General features: G+C 43.5%; 2 protein-coding genes across 12 annotated transcripts in view; one reads left to right on the top strand and one right to left on the bottom strand.

Moving 5' to 3' along the window:
- epb41l4a (erythrocyte membrane protein band 4.1 like 4A) overlaps positions 1 to 6,031 on the bottom strand; it is a 51,071-nt gene extending 45,040 nt beyond the window's left edge. For 4 of the 9 annotated variants that reach the window (XM_047160933.2, XM_047160935.2, XM_053686929.1 and 1 more), the window contains exons 1-2: positions 5,688 to 5,908; positions 5,340 to 5,466 (exon numbers count right to left, since the gene is read on the bottom strand). In XM_047160933.2, the coding sequence (XP_047016889.1) occupies positions 5,340 to 5,438 (99 nt within the window). In that variant the 5' untranslated portion in view covers positions 5,439 to 5,466; positions 5,688 to 5,908. The other 5 variants (XM_047160934.2, XM_053686931.1, XM_053686930.1 and 2 more) reach the window with 5 other exon arrangements.
- A 1,989-nt stretch (positions 6,032 to 8,020) lies between these two features.
- The window catches only part of apc (APC regulator of WNT signaling pathway), a 30,399-nt gene continuing 18,058 nt past the window's right edge, over positions 8,021 to 20,361 (top strand). The window contains exons 1-2 of one of the 3 annotated variants that reach the window (XM_017489631.3): positions 8,021 to 8,252; positions 16,092 to 16,244. In XM_017489631.3, the coding sequence (XP_017345120.1) occupies positions 16,110 to 16,244 (135 nt within the window). In that variant the 5' untranslated portion in view covers positions 8,021 to 8,252; positions 16,092 to 16,109. Of the gene's footprint in view, positions 8,253 to 8,324; positions 12,837 to 16,091; positions 16,245 to 20,361 lie in introns of those variants that run through there. The other 2 variants (XM_047160661.2, XM_047160662.2) reach the window with 2 other exon arrangements.

Here is a 20,361-nt window from a genome sequence, read left to right as displayed (position 1 = left end):
CCCTTACATTCTGGAGAGTACATCATACAGGTGTTTTTGCCGTAGTAGAGAAGCGCCATGGCATTACACTGCCTTTACGGCGACTGCAAATTATTGCCACTATTCCTGCGGTCTGTTTGCCAGTCGTTTTTGGCTGTGCGGTATTTGTGCTCAGAAGATACATGGGGGATGGAGGCAGGTGAAATTGACAGCCGTAATTACAATGCAGCGCAATAAAAAAACGGTGACATGAGACTGTGGAACATGGAAAAATCATCATGTGTGTCTTTCTTCTGGTTGGCTTGTTTCCTCCCCAATACAAAGACTTGTGTTGTAAGGCTGATTGGCATTTCCAAATTGTCCATAGTGTGTGTGTGTGTGTGTGTGTGAGAGTGCGATTGTGCCCTGCGATGGCTTGGCACCCCGTCCACGGTGTCCCCTGCCTTGTGCCCCATGTCCCATGTTTCGACTGCCTGTAAAACCGACTAGGCTAAAATGTAGTACATAACTGAATGTAATAATGTATGATGAAGTTAAGTACATTTATAATAACTTCTAAAAAAAAAAGTTTCTAAATGTAGGAACATTTTGCTTGCACCCTCAACAACAAGTCAACAAGCCATTGGCCAACAATTCTGATATGAAATCCTGTCCTGTGACGTTCTAGCTAGCATCAAATCAGTTAGCCTCCTGTGTTAGACAGCTCAGTTTGATATAACTAACCCTTGTGTGTTCACAATATTTTTGCATTTCTGTATTGTACTCATGAATCCTGAAGTTTAAACAGAAGCACATGGTACTGCACTGGATACATATGAACACAGACCCATGACCAGCACAACAGACCGGTGGGAATTCCTGGATTTCCCAGGATGGTTTTGTATGCTCAGTGGTAGATGATTAGGTCAATGGCACCTAAAAAACATATATTGTTAGCTGTTTCGCATCTATATTTACATACTGATAACTTACTATATAACTGGGACATGAAAAGTGTTTCCCCATAACTTACTAGCTGATTGGCACCTGATGACTTTGCGGGATGACTTCCCAGATTTAGTGAGCATATGGCAGCGTGTGAAACGGAGCTGCTGTAGTCGCAGAGAGACAGGAGTCCCGTTAGAAATCTCATTAAACACGCCGTTAAGGTCTGTGATCCAAACAATTGGATTAGTCCACTTTCGGTCCAGTCAAAGCAAATCTGTTCCGTCTCATCACGTGTGCAGAACAGACGGATTCCTCGTCCATTGTGCTGGGGCAGTGCGTGTCCGCCACCAGACACACTCCCAAATATAACACTGCGTTCCACCAGCCCACACCCTGTAGTGGCAATGAATCGGCGATGCTTTAAGACTGTTGCACATAAATTGTAATCCATATCTCTTGATGCTTCAAGAATCCCATCATGTTTTTATCTGAGTTATAAAATGTCAGGAAACTGGATTGACTTCTGTTCTGGACACAGGGCCTTTGGGCATGGAACGCTGATGGGTTTTTTTTTCTGTTAGGCTTCAAAACCCATGGTGTTGGACGAAACAGCGATGATTTAAGTCACACCCGGGAGTCACCTTGAGTCTGGGTCATAAAGCCAAAATGACTTGTTTTTGTTAAAATATGACCATATGTCAGGAGGCCACGGTGAGCGCAGGCCTGAGAAAACAAACTTCGCCTTGCTGGTCTTTCTTTTGTTGCAGCGAAACACGTGAGCTGCTCTGTTTCTCGCATTAAATCCCACACACCCTGTAGGCAAACTCAATGGACTCTTTGTGCAGAGTAAGTGTGAGTGTGAATGAGCAAGAGTGTACCTCAGCAACGGAGAGGGGACACCATGAGGACGTGAGATGGGCTTTTATAGGTCCAGAGACCACAGTGAGCGACACGGTTTGTTCAAGGGTTACTGATCAGAAGTAACACACGTGTGTGAAATTTGATGCATATCAGTGGGTTTGGGGATTTGTGAACCCTTGTATTGTCATCTGTTTGAGAACCGGGTACTAAAGGAGACTAAACGTGCACTCACGGTCCACTTTAATGGAAACACCTGTACACCTGCTCGTGCATGCAATTATCCAGTCAGCGGATCGTATGGCAGGAGAGCAAAGAATTTAAATATTTCAGGTACAGGTCAAGAGTTAATGTTCACATCAAACCTCACAATTGTGAGAAAAGTTCTTCAGACTCTTCAGAAAGAGTCTCCAGAATATACCAATTTTCAGTGAGCCTGTTTTGATGACTTTATTATTATTCTTCTAAAATGTCAGGGAAAAAATAAATAAAAATAAAGAATGAGTGTTTCTAAACTTTTAACCGGTAGTGTATATGTGTGTGTAGACTGATCGGCATCCCTAAATTGTCCGTTATGTGTGAACGGGTGTGTGGGTGTGGGTGTGATTGTGCCCTGCGATGGGTTGGCACCCTATCCATGGTGTCCCCCGCTTTGTGCCCCGAACCCTCTTGGATAGGTTCCAGGCTCCCCTGAGTCCCTGTGTAGGTTAAGCGGGACAGAAAATGGATGGATGGATGGATGGATATTACTGTAACTACGGAAGGAGTCTCCAGTGTCAGTACTTCAGCTTCATAGTGGTGAAGCTGTGACAAATCTTTCTGACCCGTCTTCAGGGCAGACGGCTTTGCGGATTCTCTGTAACATGAGAAGCAGTGAGAGGCAGGTGAGGGAACGCCTGTGTACAGCGATAACAGAACCTGTTTTGTAGACGTTCCACAACGTTCAATGTAACTACAAATGGATAACAAGTATGATGTGGTATAAGAGGAATAGAAGATTGGGTTGTTACAGGGCAAGAATCAACTTTGGGGTGGTAACTTTGGGGTGGTTATTTTTTGATAACGGCCGGACCTGAAAGTGTTTTATTCCTTACATACAGTATTATATTACCTGTCTCACCTGTCTCATGGTTTCAGCTGTCTCTCTTGCATGATGACATTTGTAAAAACGTTACAGTTTGTCTGTGCGCACAGTGAGGGAATTGTGAACTGATTTGCCGGTAGACAAACAAAACAAAGCATTAGGTGGTTTTCAATCTACAGTTTAGTTTAACTGTAATGCTAAAGAGAGAAAGTAATACAACTCAGCTGTACTCTAGTCTGCAGTGTAGATTAAACAACCTGCTAATGTTTACTATTTCATTTTAGTCAACATATAACATATTGCAGGATCGATACACAGCTGCTGCATGCCCAGGGAATGGACAGATGGATGGATAGCTGAATGAATAACAGGTGGAATGGCTAGACAGTGGAGTTCATAAATGGACAGAGAGACAAAAGACAGGCAGGCTTTATTGAATGTGTAATTGCGTTACTGCCGCAGTCAAACACAGCACGAATGAAATGCAGGAGGAAATCAAACAGGAAATGAGTAAACAAGCAAAAAGTAATAAATATAACATGAACAATCCAGGGAAACAATAACAGGGACTGAGACCAGACCGAGAAGGAGAGAAGGAGAGAGTGATGGGAGGATTTGGGAGCTAGAAAAGGCCATGTAGGCAACAACTGAATCTTATATTTTAACAACAATCCACATTAAAATAAATAAAAAAGCCACCAAGAGTATTATGGGATTGTCTTGGTTACCAGATGCATGCCATGCTGCCTTCGAATTTGTACAATATGCAGAATTATTGGCACCCTGCATGAAAATGAACCCGCATGAAGAGCACAAGTGATATTTTTAAATTTAAACATAGAGTTGTATAGTTGCTTTCAAAATGATTGGCACGCCAATTAATATTCCGTGTCGCCTCCCCTGGACAGAGTAACAGCCTGCATCACATCTCCTGCATGGTGTTGCCGTATGGCAGCGATTAATTTATCTCCAATTTTTTGATAGGCAATTATACAAAACCGTGTAACTGGAAAAAGGGGGGTTTAACTTTGACATAACAAAAAAAAAGCCATGTCACATGACCAGGTAGTGCTGTTTGCACTTCCTTTTCCATGTTGAAGGTCATCGTCGGTGGGCTCGCAAAATTTTATGAATTTTTTAATATTTAGTTAAAACTACTTAAAGTTAAAAAAAAACTGAAACACTGTCTGAGACAAGTCAACATTTATTTTTTATTTAAACAAGTTTATATATTTTAAGTATTCTGTTAAATGGTCAAATGTAATTATTGCCATACGGCAACAACATGTGATAATGGAACTGTGGTGTGTGCAGTCATGATGTGAAACAGGCCTACATAGCAAAAAAATACACTAGACTTCTCTAATAGTATATTTACATTTTTTTCACATTCAAATTAAGAAAAACTTGCAATTTTCTTTATTTTCTACATTTTATGTTTCATAGATTGTTGAGGTCTTGTTAAAGGATCCACCTGTCACCAAGACTTAACTAACTGGCAGAGGTAACCAGAGTTCGGGATAAAATATACTGGTACAAATTTATGATGCCATCAAAAGCCACAAAAACAGCACCAAAGCTTTGACAATCCACCAGCACATTTTACACTAGGTAACCGTACGGCTAGGTGATATGACGATGATGATAATAATATTGATAGATTAAATATAAATGATATCAGTTTGCTCGATATGGTTTTATTAAATTCTTTAATTTAAAAAATTGTTTCGGGTCTTTCAACATCAGACACCCTTGCCCAGGTGACCCAGGCCACCCAGGAGATGTTGATCAAGCCCCGACTTGTGTCCAGGTAGCACTACCCCACCCACGGCTCACAGCTCCTTCTCCATCGCCATGTTGAAGCAACCTCTGCTGCCTCCACGGCCGACTTCAGTATAAATAAAATTTTTAAATAATAATCTAAATATTATTGTATAATATCGCTAGTTCAATCCTGAGCTCGGGTTACTGTCTGCGCCAAACGTTTCCTCTTCGCCCCGGGGTTTCCTCAGGGTTCTCTGGTTTCCTCCGCCAAACACCTCACCTCCCACACACACACACACACAAAATACCTGCCCTGCGCTGTAAATGAGCGTGTGAATGTGTGTGTGTGTGTGTGTGTGTGTGTGTGTATGTGTGTGTGCATTGTGCCCTGGCATCCCATTCACACGGGGTGTGTTCCTGCCACCTGACCAGGATAAAGTGGATGCAGAAGAAGATGAATGGACAAATCCACGTCTTAGTTTTTGTGAGGGTAGATGTGTGTGTGTGTGTGTGTGTGTATGTGTGTGTGAGAAGGGTGCCAATATTTCTGCTGCATGCCCCAAAATTCTGCTTTTAAAAAGCAGACCCAGGAGAACAGGTGTTTTTTTTTTTGTTTGTTTGTTTGTTTAGCATTCAGGTGTGAAATATCGCGATATATTATGTGACCAATAATCGGTCCACACCCACAGGAGAGTAATTATTTGTCCCGTTATTAAACATGGCTTACCTTCAAGCCCTGATGCTGGGAGGTTAAAATGAGCTTCGTCTCATCCAGAAGCAACACCTCGCAGTAGAATTCCTCTTGAGTGGAGCAGAAACAGCTCATGTTTGCACTGAAAACTCAATTTTGTTTTCTATTAAAAAAAAAAAATAAAGTCTTAATCTGTCGTCATGGTGCTGAAAAGAACTCCGTGTCCGGAAAAACAAAATAAAACAAAACAAAACAAACAAACAAACACCTGAGTTACTTTCCTCACACGACTCTTTTGTTAGGTATCGCCTACAGAATAAATAGTATTTACGCTTTATTACGTCTTTTTAAGTGACCTTTTATAGCAAAAAAAAAAAACTCAACATTTAGCATCTCCTCAGCATCTTTCTGTTTGACCGCTCGCGCACACACTTGACGACCCTCACGAGAGCTCTGTGCGCGCGCGAGAAATTTCTGCTCCTGAGTCCCAGAAGTAATTCCTTTTCATTTATTTATTTTATCCTTTTAAGTGGTCGCTTATTGTTATTTCTCTTCTATGTGTGTGTGTGTGTGTGTGCGTGTGTGTGTGTGTGTGTGTGTGTGTCCGCAATAATAATAGTGTTCCGCACCGACTTGAAACTGACGGCGCCGTAAAAATTCATTCCTCCAGCGCCCCGTTGCCAAGGAGCTCCCCGGCCGCGGCTGAGTCCCAAACCGCTCACGGGTCCCTACACGCGCGCACTACTATAGCATTTAAAAAATCAATGGCTGCTAAGCCCTACGTAGTGCACTTGTATAGCGAATGTAGAGTTGTTTGAGGTTCAAGCTCCGCCCCCCGTCCCCTAATACAATTGTTCTAGGACTGCGCCCTCGTTCGTTTTAGCTTTTCTACTCGGACGGAGCTGTGGTGAAAAACATAACTTTTCTGCCATCTATCGGAATAAAAAGAAGAGAGAATAAAGATGAATTGTGGCAGTACATATTTATATATTAGAGCATCCGTCCGTTTCTTTGCACCATGTAGGCCTACAACGGCCCTATAAACCTATTTATTTGGACTGTCTCAATTTCACTGCATTAGAAAACAACATGTCAAACCAGTTGGCATACATTTTTAAACAAAGATAACACGGAGCATTTCCCCAAAACAGTTATGCTTAAAATATATATAAAAACAAATAATAGATACATAATTGGACATAAAGTATTTGGACAGCTTCATTAAACATCACAGTTACATCACAGTTAACCCTAAAAGAGCTGTGCTGGAAGTTTCCTTCCAGGTTCAAGCAACAAAACCGATAAAACTTTCAGTTCATCCACACTAGAGCATCTCCAAACTGCGGATTTCTTCTCCACCACATCCTGTGGATGCTCTGGAGGCTTTACTGTAAGTCAGGGCTCTGGGAGGACCATCACTGGCTATGATGCTCCTGTTGCTTGAATAATGCCTCTGTACACACCTGAGTTCAGCAACAGTAAGAAAGACAGCACCAGACTTCACCATTTCCACCTACGTGCACTTGGGTTGGAGTTCTTCTCCTGGCTTTCTCAATTTGGATTCATCTGAAGATAAGACAGTTCTCCAGAAGCTTTCTGTGCATGTTCTTTTGCAAATGTCTTGAGGCTGATGACCGGTTTCTGCTGTATCATTCTCCCTCTGTACCCATGCTCGTTGATCATGTTTTGCTCTATTCGTATCAGTGATGTCTGAAAAGATCTGCCGTTTTTCGCCTGTTTTTATTGATTTTGCTCACAATTATCCTGCCCCATCTACTGGAGGGCTTTTTGGGTCTGCCTGTATGTTGTCTCTTTTCATTCACAAGTCAATCATCGTTGAATTCTTTTATAAATTGTATACATAAATGTAAAAATCTGAGCAATTTACAAAATCAAATAACTACACTTCAATAGAAATTCAATCCCGCTTTGTTTGTATAGCACTAAGCAGCGCAAAGGAAATCAAGTTGTAGATTTAGGCTTATATAAGAAGAAGAAAAAAAAACCCTCCCTGACAAGACTGGAGGAAGACACCACGAGAGAAACCGAATAAAATGGCCATTTTCTTCTTGGATGACAGTGGATAGTGGGTTTATACTGTAATTCATGACTCTCCTACAACTTTATACTATAAGGTGAGACAGTACTAATCGGTTGGAAAAGGATGTTCAGTATAAGCATATTGTGAACGAGTCCTTGGATGAACAAAGGACAAGGCTTATCATCATAGCAGCAGTTCTGCACAGTATCCAGATGAGATTATCCATTGACACAAAGGTGAGCCTTGAGTATAAACTGTTTTGGGGAAGTACAAATCTTTAGACTGTCCATATGGGACCAGCCAAGTGCATCCACAAGTGACTCACAAGTGCAAAAAGCTCCAGAAAACTCCTGAGATGGGAATAAGATGGAATGAGACTTGAAAAAAATGGGAATAAGATGGAATGAAATTTGGAGAGATGGAATACGATGGAATAAATGCTGGAATAAGACAGAATGAGACTGAAAGAAAAGGAAATAAAATGGAATACACTGGAATGAGATGAAATAAGATAGGTTGAGACTGAAAGAGAAGTGAACAAAGTGGAATAAAGTGGAATAAAGTGGAGTACACCAGAACGAAACGGACACGAGACGGAATTTTGTCACTTGCGTTTGCTCACCGCTAGATGGCAGGTTTGAGTTCAGAGCTGCGGTCCAATGCGCATGCGCACGAGCAGCCTCCTGCTTCACAATATGGCGTAACAGTCGGACTAAACGCTGTTAGAGGAGGAGAATTCAGACACAAAAGGAAGAAAAAGTTTTGTCCGAAACACAAGAAGTGGGCTGATTGTTGGAAGTCAGCGGGGTCTGCGTTGTTTGTGAGCAGGCATTATGATTTTAACGGATAATTTCTCTACGGGGCGTTAGAGTCGCGCAACTTGGTGAAGTGGACGAATGTTTGTGCAGGTAAGATTTAATGTTACCTTTGATAGCTCGAAGGCTAAGCTAACAAACAACAAAGTCATGTTGGGGCTGAAGGATGTCTTTTTTGTTTTCAGTGCTTTTGTAATATTAGCTGTGTAAACTATGTGAGAGAACGTGTTTTTGTTGTTGTTGTTTTTTCACCCTTTGGTCTCTTTAGTGAAGTGTAGACCTCCTTCCCGAAAGTTATTTGTTCAGCAGGGATGAATGCCAAATCGATGCTGGCTTCCCGTCTGAGTGCACTTCAGAGGATATCTGGGATAATGTCTTTTCCCGCATGCTGAGTGCACTATCTCTCTAACACGGATGTATTTGGGACACAGCTCAAGGCTGGTCCTGGGTAAGCGAGGGAGTGGAAAGCTAAGCCATCTAAACACCATCAACTGCATCCCAAAAAGGCAGTTACACACCGTCTGGACTTGGCAAAGTGTCCAGGGGATTTTCTCACCAACAGAAGTCTCCAGAAAGTGCTGTTAAAATGTTAATTTAGGCTTCAATGCATGAACAACACCACCGTTTAGAGTTAAATCAACAATATATGATTCATAAAGTAGCAGAAAAGCTACAGTTCAGCAAAAAGGTTCCCTGTATCCAAGAACGGCATAACACAACATGAATATTTCCTCAAAACCCGATAAATAATCCACGACGTCGTGGCCGGACGTGACGCCGATTCATCCCGGAGTGTTTATTTTCCCGCTCTGACACTGGAGACTCCTTCCAAACACCTTAAATAAATATACATTTATATATAAATAAACATACTCGTTACTGCCCACCCGTTCCGCTTTACACGGGGTGTATACCCAAAATCTGGGTCGTCATACGAGCACGTGAGTCGATCCATAACTGCCTCACCACTCGAGATATCAGCTTTCCGTCTGCGTCGGACCAGTTTCTAAAGCTCTTAATGGATTAGCAGGAGAGGAAACGACAGATCGTCTTTCACGGTCTATTCTGAGCCGTGCTTTTAAACGCACACTTGCCGGCCTGTCGCGTATACCCAAGCTTCGAGGGTTTACTGTTTTACTGTTCGAGGGATTCCGAAACAGAAACAAAACGATGCCACTGCTCAAAAGTGGACGCTTCAACCCAAGGTTTGGTCGATGATGATGAATTGGATCGTGATGGGACAATCCTATCTCTTCAAGTCTCATTCCATCTGATTCCGTCTCATTCCCATCCTGTTCCAGTGTACCCTGTTTTCATCATGTTGGGACAAGAAAGACACTATAGGAATCCATGTACTACTGCATGATGTGATGTGATGAGATGTGATGAGTACATTTCCACTTTAAAAAAAACAACACTCCACGATCGGATCATATAGTGAGTATATATGTCAGAAGCCAAAGACAACGGTGAACCAAAAATTTGACACAAAACATTCGTATCTGGGAACGGTCAGGATTCCGGTGGTTGTTAAACGACAAAAATGAACCGTGTCTAAACAGTTCCTCCGGGATTCCACCATTTTGCGATCGCAGAAATGAACACGGAATCAAGCAAACGGAGTAATATTCTGGGGAGGTTGACATTTTTACAATTTCCGGGAGATTTTCAGCAGAGTTGGACCAGTTGGCCGGTCCAATCACCAAAAAACTTGGCGAAATCCCGTGTGTTACTGCAGCAACACAGATCACAGCCCGGGGTGTCCACATGTTTCAAACTCATTAAGACTTGAAGTTTTGCCAAGATTATTCGGAACCAAACATTAAGGGTCTTGCAGTAACCCACACTGCTCACAGCTTCGGGTCTTGTATTTTCCCAAATAATGTTTTGTGGACACTATAGCTATAACGTGCTTTAAGATGGTGCAAACAATACGACTCTTATTCACGTGTCTCCCTTCTAATTACTGTGGTTAAAATGCACAAAAGACGCCTTCCCGCATTGTTGTTACCACGACGGGCAAGTTCCACAATTTTTCTCCGTTCGGGTTGTAACTGTGTAGCATAAATCCACTAGTTCTTTGCAGATCGCTCATTTTCCCACACTTCAGCTCTTTGGAAAGTGTCTCTGAGAGGGAAGACTGTTGAGCGAGAGTCCCTGCCAGTGTTCATTTGATGCTTTTCAGAGGCTTGGATCTAATTTACATGAAAAGAAGGGGGGATAAAAAAAAAAAAAACCCACCCGAGTACATCCTCCTCCTTCCAGGCGTTCCATTCATTTACTCGGTTAAGAGAAAACGAAGGCCGTTGAATGCGCTTTAGCCCGATGTTGACAAGGGCTTATTCAGAGCACGCCATTCTTAACGCTTTAGTTCTGCTACAGTAACACAAGCGCTGCATGGTACTAACAGCGCCAAGTTGCTGAAGCTGTAGCTGGATTTGAGATGAACAAACCCAGTACACCACGACTGTGAGGAAAAGACACTAACAATAGTGTTTTCTCAATAGAGTTTCTGGAACCTTGAGGGATGCCTTTAAATTGAGCAGACATTTGGTTCTTGGTAACCGAGTGTAGTCACCCAAGCGATGTATTAAACATCGAGTAAAGTCCCCAGTCCTGCGTGACCTGACCACCGATTTGGCGTGGTCCTAATATATTCTAAAGCGCTCACTTGATTGACATCCTATAACCTTCCCACTCCATCACTCAAGCAGAACCGGGACTGTTTCCTGCTAGTTTGCTTTGCTTTCTAGGTTGTTCAGTCCTGAAGAGAGCATTCAGGCGGAAACGCATACAGCCATGTGGACGGGACAAGCGACTCCGGCCTTATGAGCGGTGAAGGAACAGCACATCTGAAATTTTGTGAAGTTCCTTGCTTTGTCTGGATAGCATCTCTATCCTCGTAGGTAGTCTCTGGTCTGACAGCACGTCATTTTCGTCAAACCATTCAGTGAGCCCTCGGGTTCGGGATGACGGGGCGGGGTCATCTCGGAAGAGACGGCTATCATCAGGATAAGGGTGATCAGTCAGGAGAGCTTTGAGTTGGTTTGCAGTGAACCTTCTCTATAAGGGACTTCAGCAGGATTGCTGTCAGGAATCACACAAATGTAGCTTTACGCTAATAATGGACAACTGTTTGAGAACGGAAATCACTCGAAGTGGAAGACTTCTCTTCATTGCGGTCTCACTCGTGTAATGATGATACTCCGAGTTGACTTTTCTCCTCAGGATCGTTATCAGTTTGCGAATGGCAAAGGCAAAGCGTTTTTGGCTGCAACAATCCTGTACGGATGGACTTCGTGTTCAGCTGTCAGTGGCACCATGCGACATTTTGTTCAGCTTTGTTTATGTTTGACAATTAAACGACTTAATCATCCAGAGCTGACTCAAAAAAAAAAAAGAGTGGAAAAGAGCATTTCAGTAATAAGAAGAGATACGGGAGGGCGTAATTAATATTTATCAGCTCTGTGGTCAGGAGCTGCTTGCTGGCGGTGGCAATTGCAAAACAAAAAAAACCCAAACAGCTGGATGTGTAGTAAACGGTAAAAAAAAGCAAAACCTTAAGAGGACATTTTCAATATAATCCTCTAACCCGGGGGGGGCAGTCTTATCCGGAAAGTTCTCGTGTGGGTGCAGATTTTCATTCCAACCAAGCAGAAGCCACACCTGAGTCTACTGAAAGCCGAGATCATCTGATTGAACAGGTGGAATCAGGTGTGCCTCCTGATTGGTTGGAATGAAAACCTGCTCCCACACCGGCCCTGTCCGGATAAGATTGGACACCCCTGATCTAACAAATCGGTTGTCTAATGTCCACTTGGCCAACATTTTGACAGTTTCTGGAAGTGTTTGAGCGCTGACCGGTGCAGGAAAACAAAAACTCGCTTCATAATAGATGTACTCTCTCTGTATTTATCATCATTATTAACGTCGTTTGTGGAGCGTTAGATTTGACATGCCTTTCGTAGTGTTCTTGTGTTTATATCAAGCCCCGTGGGCCCCCCGTCCAGCGCATTTGAGATTGTGGGTGAAGGGGTGGGGCTTCCAGATCAGCATGCCGGTTAGCTCGTCTCTCGTTTTATTGGGGTAATATAAAGTAAAATAAAAATACCCTTGGCGTATTTTGGAGTGGTTCCTCTCATGTACTAGCACACGACGATGTTAGATCTGCTGTGGAGCTCCTGTACGAAATGAGTAGAAAGTTCTGGTTATATGTCGTTCGAGTAACCTCCGCGGAGCACCGCGGCAGCGTAACCCTGATATTGTACAAGCCTAGTTGCTGTCGTGTGAGCTCAGGTTTTATGCGTAAGATTTTCTGGAATCCCAGGACTGGACCCCAGGTTCAGAAGATTGCAGTAACCTGTTTTATCAACGGTGTTTGCTCTGGCCGTATTCATTTTATTGATCTGTTCGCTTCAAGCCATGATCTCCCCTTCTTCGCTCCACTCCCCTCGCTATCAGAGCTTTAATTGAGCCGAGGGACACCGTTGCAATCGGGAAGCGATCCAGCCACCGACCGGCCACTGCAGCGCCGGCTCCGAGCACGTGAGCCTTCTGATTGGCTCCCTGAGTGCCCATGTGACCGTGCTTGCTGGATGCTGTCGTGCAAAAAAAAAAAAAAAAGCGAGCCAGCTCGAAGGGAGATGGGATGGAGGCTGTCACTGGTATCGCAATGGGGTAGGTTTGTGCTATTTCATCTTTACCGGATGTGCAGCTGTATATTTTACCGCCATCATTTCATAAGGATTCGGAACAGCCGCTGTGGTGAATGAGCAGCGTTTGGGTGTGTGTGTGTGTGTGTATGTATGTGTGTGCGTGTGTGTGTGTGGTTGAATAGTGAGGCGGTTCCTCTAAGCCTTTTGTTTTGATGCTTGTTGAGAGGCAGACTGGGTGGGTGTTGGGGGATGTGCACCGATTCTCTGGTTCTTGCTTTATGAAGGCAAAAACGGGTTTTAGAGGAGGAAAAACGGAGAGACGCGAATATCGTGGTAGCGTCCAAATGCGCTTTAAGAGACAATATGGTGGTGGAAGGAGGGGCTGGTGGTTTTACCGGTGATGCTCAAACAAAGCAGATGTGTCATGGTGGCGGCGCTTTTTCAGGATTCATCCCAGAAGCACGTCTTGCTCTTTTGACGCTTTTTTCTTTCCTCTTCTTCTTCAGGGTGGTTTGTGCAGATCAGCGCTGCGAGGTGTGCGTTACGGGTGTACGCACTTGCCCCGCTGCGTCTTTGTGGACTGAAGGGAAGGGCATTTGTGCTCCTGCGGCTTGACTGCAGGGCTGGTGTGTGTGTGTGTGTGTGTGTGTGTGTGTGTGTGTGTGTGTGTGTGTGTGTGTGTGTGTGTGTGTGTTTTTTTAAGAAATCTGCATGCCGTGATGGGGTGGAAGCACGCTTCATCCATGAGGCTGCACCTCAGATCAATGTAAAAAAAAACCCTGAAAAACCTCCTAGCGAAAGGGATTGTTTGATTAAAACCTGTGACAGCATGTGCACGAGTCACCGAAGTCATGTTTTCGCGCATCATTGAACACTGACATTAGACACCATGAATCTTCATTCACATGCTGTAGATTTTACCTCGTCTTACGGTTTTTCTAACGCACCTCTGAAGCTCTCGTCGCAGTGTCCACCATTTTAGTCTCCCTGCTCCTTAAACAGGATGTTCTTTGGTACCTAAATACAAGGCTTTAAAAACACTGACTCCACGGAACAAAAGAAAATGAAATGATGATTATTTAATTTAAAGAAAATAATTTAAGCTCACGTCGAATGTATGTTTCTGTATCGTGCAATATAATTGCCTCATGATGATTTCTTCACCAAATGTGTGTCAGGAAATGTGTGTCAGCAGAATATCTGTGGCAGTCGGCCGTCTCTCCCGGCTCTCGGTCCGAGTCCGTTTGCGCTATTCCGTAGATGTCCATACAGGACAAATTGCTGATTAGGTTATCCTCATAGACGGAAACCTGCATGCTAAATGTTAACGGTCTTCATCTGACGGAATTACTTCTTTGCAGCAGGTTTGGAGAAGCCATTTTAGTCCGGCAACCATCACCTCAAAGGTCTAGCGCACGCGTCTCATCTTCTCTTTAAAGGCACGAGCAACATGGACGCCAAATTAGACGTTGAAGCAGAGACTGAAACCGAAATTCTTGCTGTGGTTTCCTGTAAAACATTTTTTAAATTACTTTTATTTTTATATACATCACACTTTTATGAATGTATGTTATAAAAGCATTTACTGATTAGTTTTCTGCAACAGCAGCTCTGAAGATAGCGTCGGCCGTTCTTCTTCAAATTTCAGATTTGTATTAAGATCTGAAACTGTATCGTTTCTATAGTAACGACTGGTTCACAGGAACTGTTTGGCAGATGCTCCACATAATCGAAGGTTAATCCTCGGATATAAAGATGTTATTTGGCGAAGAAAAAAGGTCGTTGATGTTGTACCGGTTTCCGTCAGGGACTTCTGTTGAACATCTCTGGAAGGAGTCTCCAGTGTAAAGTCGGAGTTTTCAGGCACGGTTTTGTGAAAAGCTGTTTTTCTTTGTCTTCTTAATGTCAAGAAAGGTTTAGAAGAAAACAAAAGAACTTTAACTGTAAACGCTTAGTAAGAAGAAATCGGTTACCGTGGCAACCCTGCTGTAACCCCTTTTGCCGTAAAGGCGTAGAGGGAGGCAATTGATTGAAAAACCTCCCCACGCCGGAACGTCATGGACCGCACTCGCAGATAATCCGGCTGATTTTGAGACCGACTCACTACCAGTTACAAAAGGTGTCCCTTTTGGGCTTCAGGCTTGTCTTAAACGATTTCTTTCCCAGATCATCCTGTGATGTGGGGTGTAACATTCAATCTTAACCTCTCTGATCTACTCCCAGTCAAGTTGTAGCTCCAGTTTAAAATATCGAACGTTTACAACTCTGAACTTCCCATGTTCTCTTTGTGTTTCCTCCGGGTTCTCCGTTTTTCTCAAAAAAACAAACATACATGCCGGTAGGTGGTTTGGCAACACAATGTTGCGCCGAGGTGTGAATGGGTTCGGCTTCACGACCCTGACCAGGATCAAGTGCGTACTGAAGATGAATGAATGACTCCATATCCTGTTTATAAGTTTGCTGTGTTCGCACATAACGTGCACCATTCTGTTGATATGCTGTAACTAGTGCACACTCCAGACATTGACCAAGGCGTCTAGGCGTAGGACTAGCCCATCTTTTCCTGGGAATTTGAGCACGCCATTTTAATGGTGCATCTCTATGCACTTTATTAGTTTTTATTAATGCACTTAACTAGCGTTCTATAATTATGTCGGCGACCTCGTGCGTCCTTGTTAATTAGGTTTAGAGGAAAGCAGAACACTGGAATGGGCGGCACATTGGCGTGTCCGGTGGATTAGCTAATGAATTTAGGAGTTGTCCAAACCTGTATGGGTTCAAAAATGGCGTAATTTCTGTGGCCGAACGTTTGGACTGAACGCACCTCCATGCTTTTCTTTCTCACAAGAGTCATCAGCCTCCTTAATTTTATCGCTACAGCAGAGCTCGAACGTGACTGCCGTGGCATTTTTATCGTTTATTAAGATCATTGACGTGACATTCTTGATTTAAAATGGTGCACATGCACATCTGTTCACCCTAATGACAAATATCGGTCATGTCAAGGCACGAAGATCAGTCCGTATCGATCCATTCTGAATTGGAGGACGATCTTGTTCCGTTAGACGTTTTTATTACAGGATGTGAGCAGAAGTAACTTGACGGAAGTTCTCGTGCATTGATCTTGGCCATTCGGTCATTTTAAGTCATTATTAACTGATTTGTTTTGCTCCTTGTTGAGAGTTTGATGACTTCTAGACTACAGGTGTAAACGGGTTATTGATTCAATAATGCATAATACATTCCGGCTTACAGCCCGTTATGTTCTGCTTCGTAGGTCAAAAGGTAGTCCAAGATGGCTGCAGCATCATATGATCAGCTGCTGAAGCAAGTGGAGGCCCTGAAGATGGAGAACTCCAACCTGAGACAAGAGCTCGAGGACAACTCGAACCACCTCACCAAGCTGGAGACCGAGGCCTCGAACATGAAGGTGCGTGCGAGCTGTCGGCTCGATTTATACGCAAGGCTGCTTAGAAAGCAAAACCTTGAAAGAGTGGATTGCAGCAATTATCACTGTAATTAAAACGCCGTCCAGTGAGTTTAATTTAAATCCTCGGTCAAGGATGTCGCTCTGTTATTCATGGTTATTGTAATCTACTGCCTTTGAACTGGAATACGATGCGCTCGAGTGAACCATCCACCTGTCCTCTGTGAACGTTGAATTTGCACATGAGAAACGATGAATGGAAACGGCGGGGAAGGTTTACTATCGGCTGTTGGGGAACATGCGAGTTTGATCTATAATCGTTTATGATACAAGTATCTTGCACAAGTCTGGAAAAGTATTTAAAGTTACTAATATAAGGTCAGTGCTATAAAGTGCACCAGCCAAATCTAAAGCCGCTCGTATAAAGCTGCAAATGTTTTTATTATATTAAATCACTAATATTAATTCACTAGAAGTTTATTGGCACGTACAGATATAGCGGAATTCATTTCACGATGTAAAGCTATTAATGTGAATTCAACGGTATGAAGGCACTCGTATAAAACCTTTTTATCTTAAACCATGGATGTAAAGCCGCTAAGTTTAAGCCACTAATGTTAAGTCTCTGATATGAAGGCACTATTGGAGCGTTTATTGTTGCATGTACTTACAAGTATTTACATACATATACAAGTAACGTAGAGTCACCGCGGTCGCCGGGGGCTAGAGTCGCCGGGGGCTGGGGTCGCCATGGTCGCCGGGGGCTGGGGTCGCCAGGGGCCGGGGTCGCCGGGGGCTGGGGTCGCCGTGGTCGCCGGGGGCTAGAGTCGCCGTGGTCGCCAGGGGCTAGAGTCACCGGGGTCGCCGGGGCTTAGAGTCGCCCAGTCTAAGACGCTAATATAAAGGCACCTTATTGCCACATGTACCACTAATGTAAAGGCACTAATTTCCAGGCATGAAGACGTATGGCTATTGAGAAAACGTTTCCTAAAAATGAAAGAATATTCTATTGTAGTATAGACTCAGGACACTTACCCCTTTGACTTTAGACATTTCCAGTCCCCTTGAATTATGACTCTTTTCATGCTAGTTAGTGACTGTCCTAAACCACATGCTGCCTCGCTAAAGAATTGCACATATAGTATTTATTATGGGTTTAATGCAGTTCCACTCTCTGTATCAGTTTAGTGCTCTGAATATCTCTAATAACCTCGAGGTTGGTGTGGCCTGTGCCTTCCAGGAAGCACTGGATAGCACTGGTAATGTACTGCTGTGGGGATGGTGACTCTGACAGTTCCTCAACCTAACCTGCACCACTTGATTTAAAAGATTTGTTGGAGATATCCGCAAGCACAGTTATTATCTTCACGCCGGGGTGCTTCTGTTGTATTTTCTAATGAGTTTGGTTGGCTGTATTATTTCCCAAGATGCTGCATCACACGGCACTACAGGCTTGTGGCTTTTGGATGTAGCTCACGACTTAGTTCTGAATAATCTCGAATGATTTCTGTTAACAGTTAGCCAGTTCTTTGGATATTGGATTAAAATTTGCAAAACATTTGAATGGAGATGTACCTCATGTCGTGTAGTGTATCGATCTGCAATCATGAACGCTAACGTTCAGTTTTGTGTCGGCGTCTGTACTGCGTTTTCTTGGGCCCGCATTTCACGTGCACGACTTCTTTGGGACGTTCTAAAGGAAAATTCGCACCCTGTCACTCACCTTTGACGTCCTTGCCTAGAAAGTTCTTACTATACTGCTTCATTTCTTCACTCGCCCCCTCCTTCGTGGCTAAAACATCACCTTCGATCCATCATTTCCACCTGAATGCCTCTTTTTTTTTATCCTTTCTCCAAAACCACGGGCAGGCTTCGGCTCTTGGCTGGCTTTTCTGCGTCAGAAGCCTGCCTGCTCTGTGGGCTACGAGTCAGTCGGATGTGACCTGGCAGGTTTCAGCCTGAGTGGAGAAAAAGGGTATGAGAGGGAGCGGAATGCACGTTAGGTTTCTTTTAAAACGGTCCCTGAGCACATCTATTTGCACAGTTTTGGATGAACCATATTCTTTCTCGGTGTGTTTTTTTTCTGTTGGTAGGTGGTAGCAGATTTGAACGGCTCACTTGAATGATGATGTCTGAGTGTGTGTGCCATTTTCCGAGAGCACGTTCGGTGTTGCCGGGGGAAAAGGAAGCAGATTCTTGCACTCTCTCATTCATTCGTTGCTGGATCCTTAAAGGGAAATGAAGCCATTTCGGTTGGTTAAATGAGAACTACTGGCATGCAGGAGATAATGTGAATTTAAATCTAAATGATCTGATTAGTTAGGATGAATGGAGGCAGAAAACAAAAGCAAGGTTGGGTTGTCAGATTAATTGTCATGTGACATGTCAAATAAATGACAGTCATGTTTGCTGCACCATCCTTTACATACATCTGAATATTTAGTAGCTTATAAACCAAATTATTTGCCTTTCTATGTATATATTTTTGCCTCAGCCTGAGTATTCCCTTCATGCAGGAGAAAAGGGGCTTTCATTATTCAGCAGAGATGACCAGGCAGTCATTTTGCTGTTGCCAGAAGCAAATTCAGTCCCTTTATGCATGTTCCCATCATCCCTTGCTTGCTAATGGGCATGGAGAGTGGAGAAGAATTTTTTCTAGTAACTGTGAGGCCTCTTAAGATGTTAAATTCACCGTGTTTAAGTTTGGGTTATGTCGAGGTCTTGGATAGAGATTCTGCTACATTTGGGGGAAGTTATGTTTAGGGGGAAAAGAAATCTCAATATGGGAACATTTCAGCTGTCCCACATGCCAGTAGACGTGCCCGCTCTAGGAGTAATCATAGCCTTTTGGACACTAATGAGACATTGCTTTGGCCCCATGCAGTTTGGGCTGACATGAAGAATGTGGGCAGTGCATGTCTTCCTTAGAATCTTTAGACTGGACCAGTGAAGTGCACCCCTGTTTGTGATTTGGATTCATATCAATTTTCTAATTTTGCCCATTGAGCAACACAAATGGTTTCCAAGGGTGTAATGAAATGAGGTATTTACTTCCCTGTAAAATATATGATCACTGGTTGCTCTACAAAACGTATTGTAAATTCTCGTTTTGTTTCAAGGCTTAGAAGACTGCTGCATTTAGAGCAGTATACGTACATTTAAAAATGCACGCCGTCATCATTTCTTTTTCTTTTTTTTTCCGTACCTGTTTTGATCGATTGCTCTGTGACACAGGCTTAAGTCGGCCATCTTCCTCGGTCACCTCTCTACTTCTTTTTTCGACGCTCCCTTCCTGGCTTTGTCTCGCTGATGAATGCAGACCGTTTCTGCCCCATGGCCATTTCCTCTTTTCCCAGGCTTCCGGAGACAAACATCTGCAGGCAGACAGTAAACACCTCACATTCAGTAATATCTCGACTTCCTCCCCGAGCCCTGGTGGACTGTATATCCAGAGCACAGTCCATTGTTTCAAAATGGACACGTCCCCTGTCTGTAAGGCAAGGATTATGTTTGCTGGTAACCAGCTACAAGTTAATGAGTCTTTATTGGCCGCATATACATTACAGCACAGTGAAATTCTTTTCTTTGCATATCCCAGCATGTTATGAGGTTGGGGTCAGAGCGCAGGGTCAGCCATGATACAGCGCCCCCTGGAGCAGAGAGGGTTAAGGGCCCAACAGTGGCAGCTTGGCAGCGCTGGGGCTTGAACCCCCGACCTTCTGATCAGTAACCAGAACCTTAACCGCCACTTCCCCAGATGGTTACAAGATGGCCTCGTGTGTGGGGTATTCAGTGTGTCAGTTGTGCACATCTGAAAAAAATTGCCTACTTTGTCCATGAACACAGATGGAATAAACTAGAAGTGTGTCTCAATTCAGGTAATTGTGTACTGTTTTAGTGGATGTCTCTTTCAAATCATCCAGATGTGCATAAGGTACGTAGGCGAGTATGAACAATGTTGCTTGCGTAGCCGCTGCTTTCATACATCTGTCCGTTATGTGCCAAGAATAATCCAGGCCTAAGGTAGTTTACAGCGTCAAGTACCGGGTAAATTCCAAAGTCAAGCTCCTATCAGTCCTGGCTAGAGGCAGTCCTGTGTGGTCCACCAGCCAGCAAAATT

Source organism: Ictalurus punctatus, chromosome 16 (assembly GCF_001660625.3).
Source record: "Ictalurus punctatus breed USDA103 chromosome 16, Coco_2.0, whole genome shotgun sequence".
In the NCBI taxonomy this organism is placed as follows: Eukaryota; Metazoa; Chordata; class Actinopteri; order Siluriformes; family Ictaluridae; genus Ictalurus; species Ictalurus punctatus.
The sequence above is the reverse complement of the archived record's forward strand: the minus strand, read 5'-3'. Positions and strand labels throughout refer to the sequence as shown.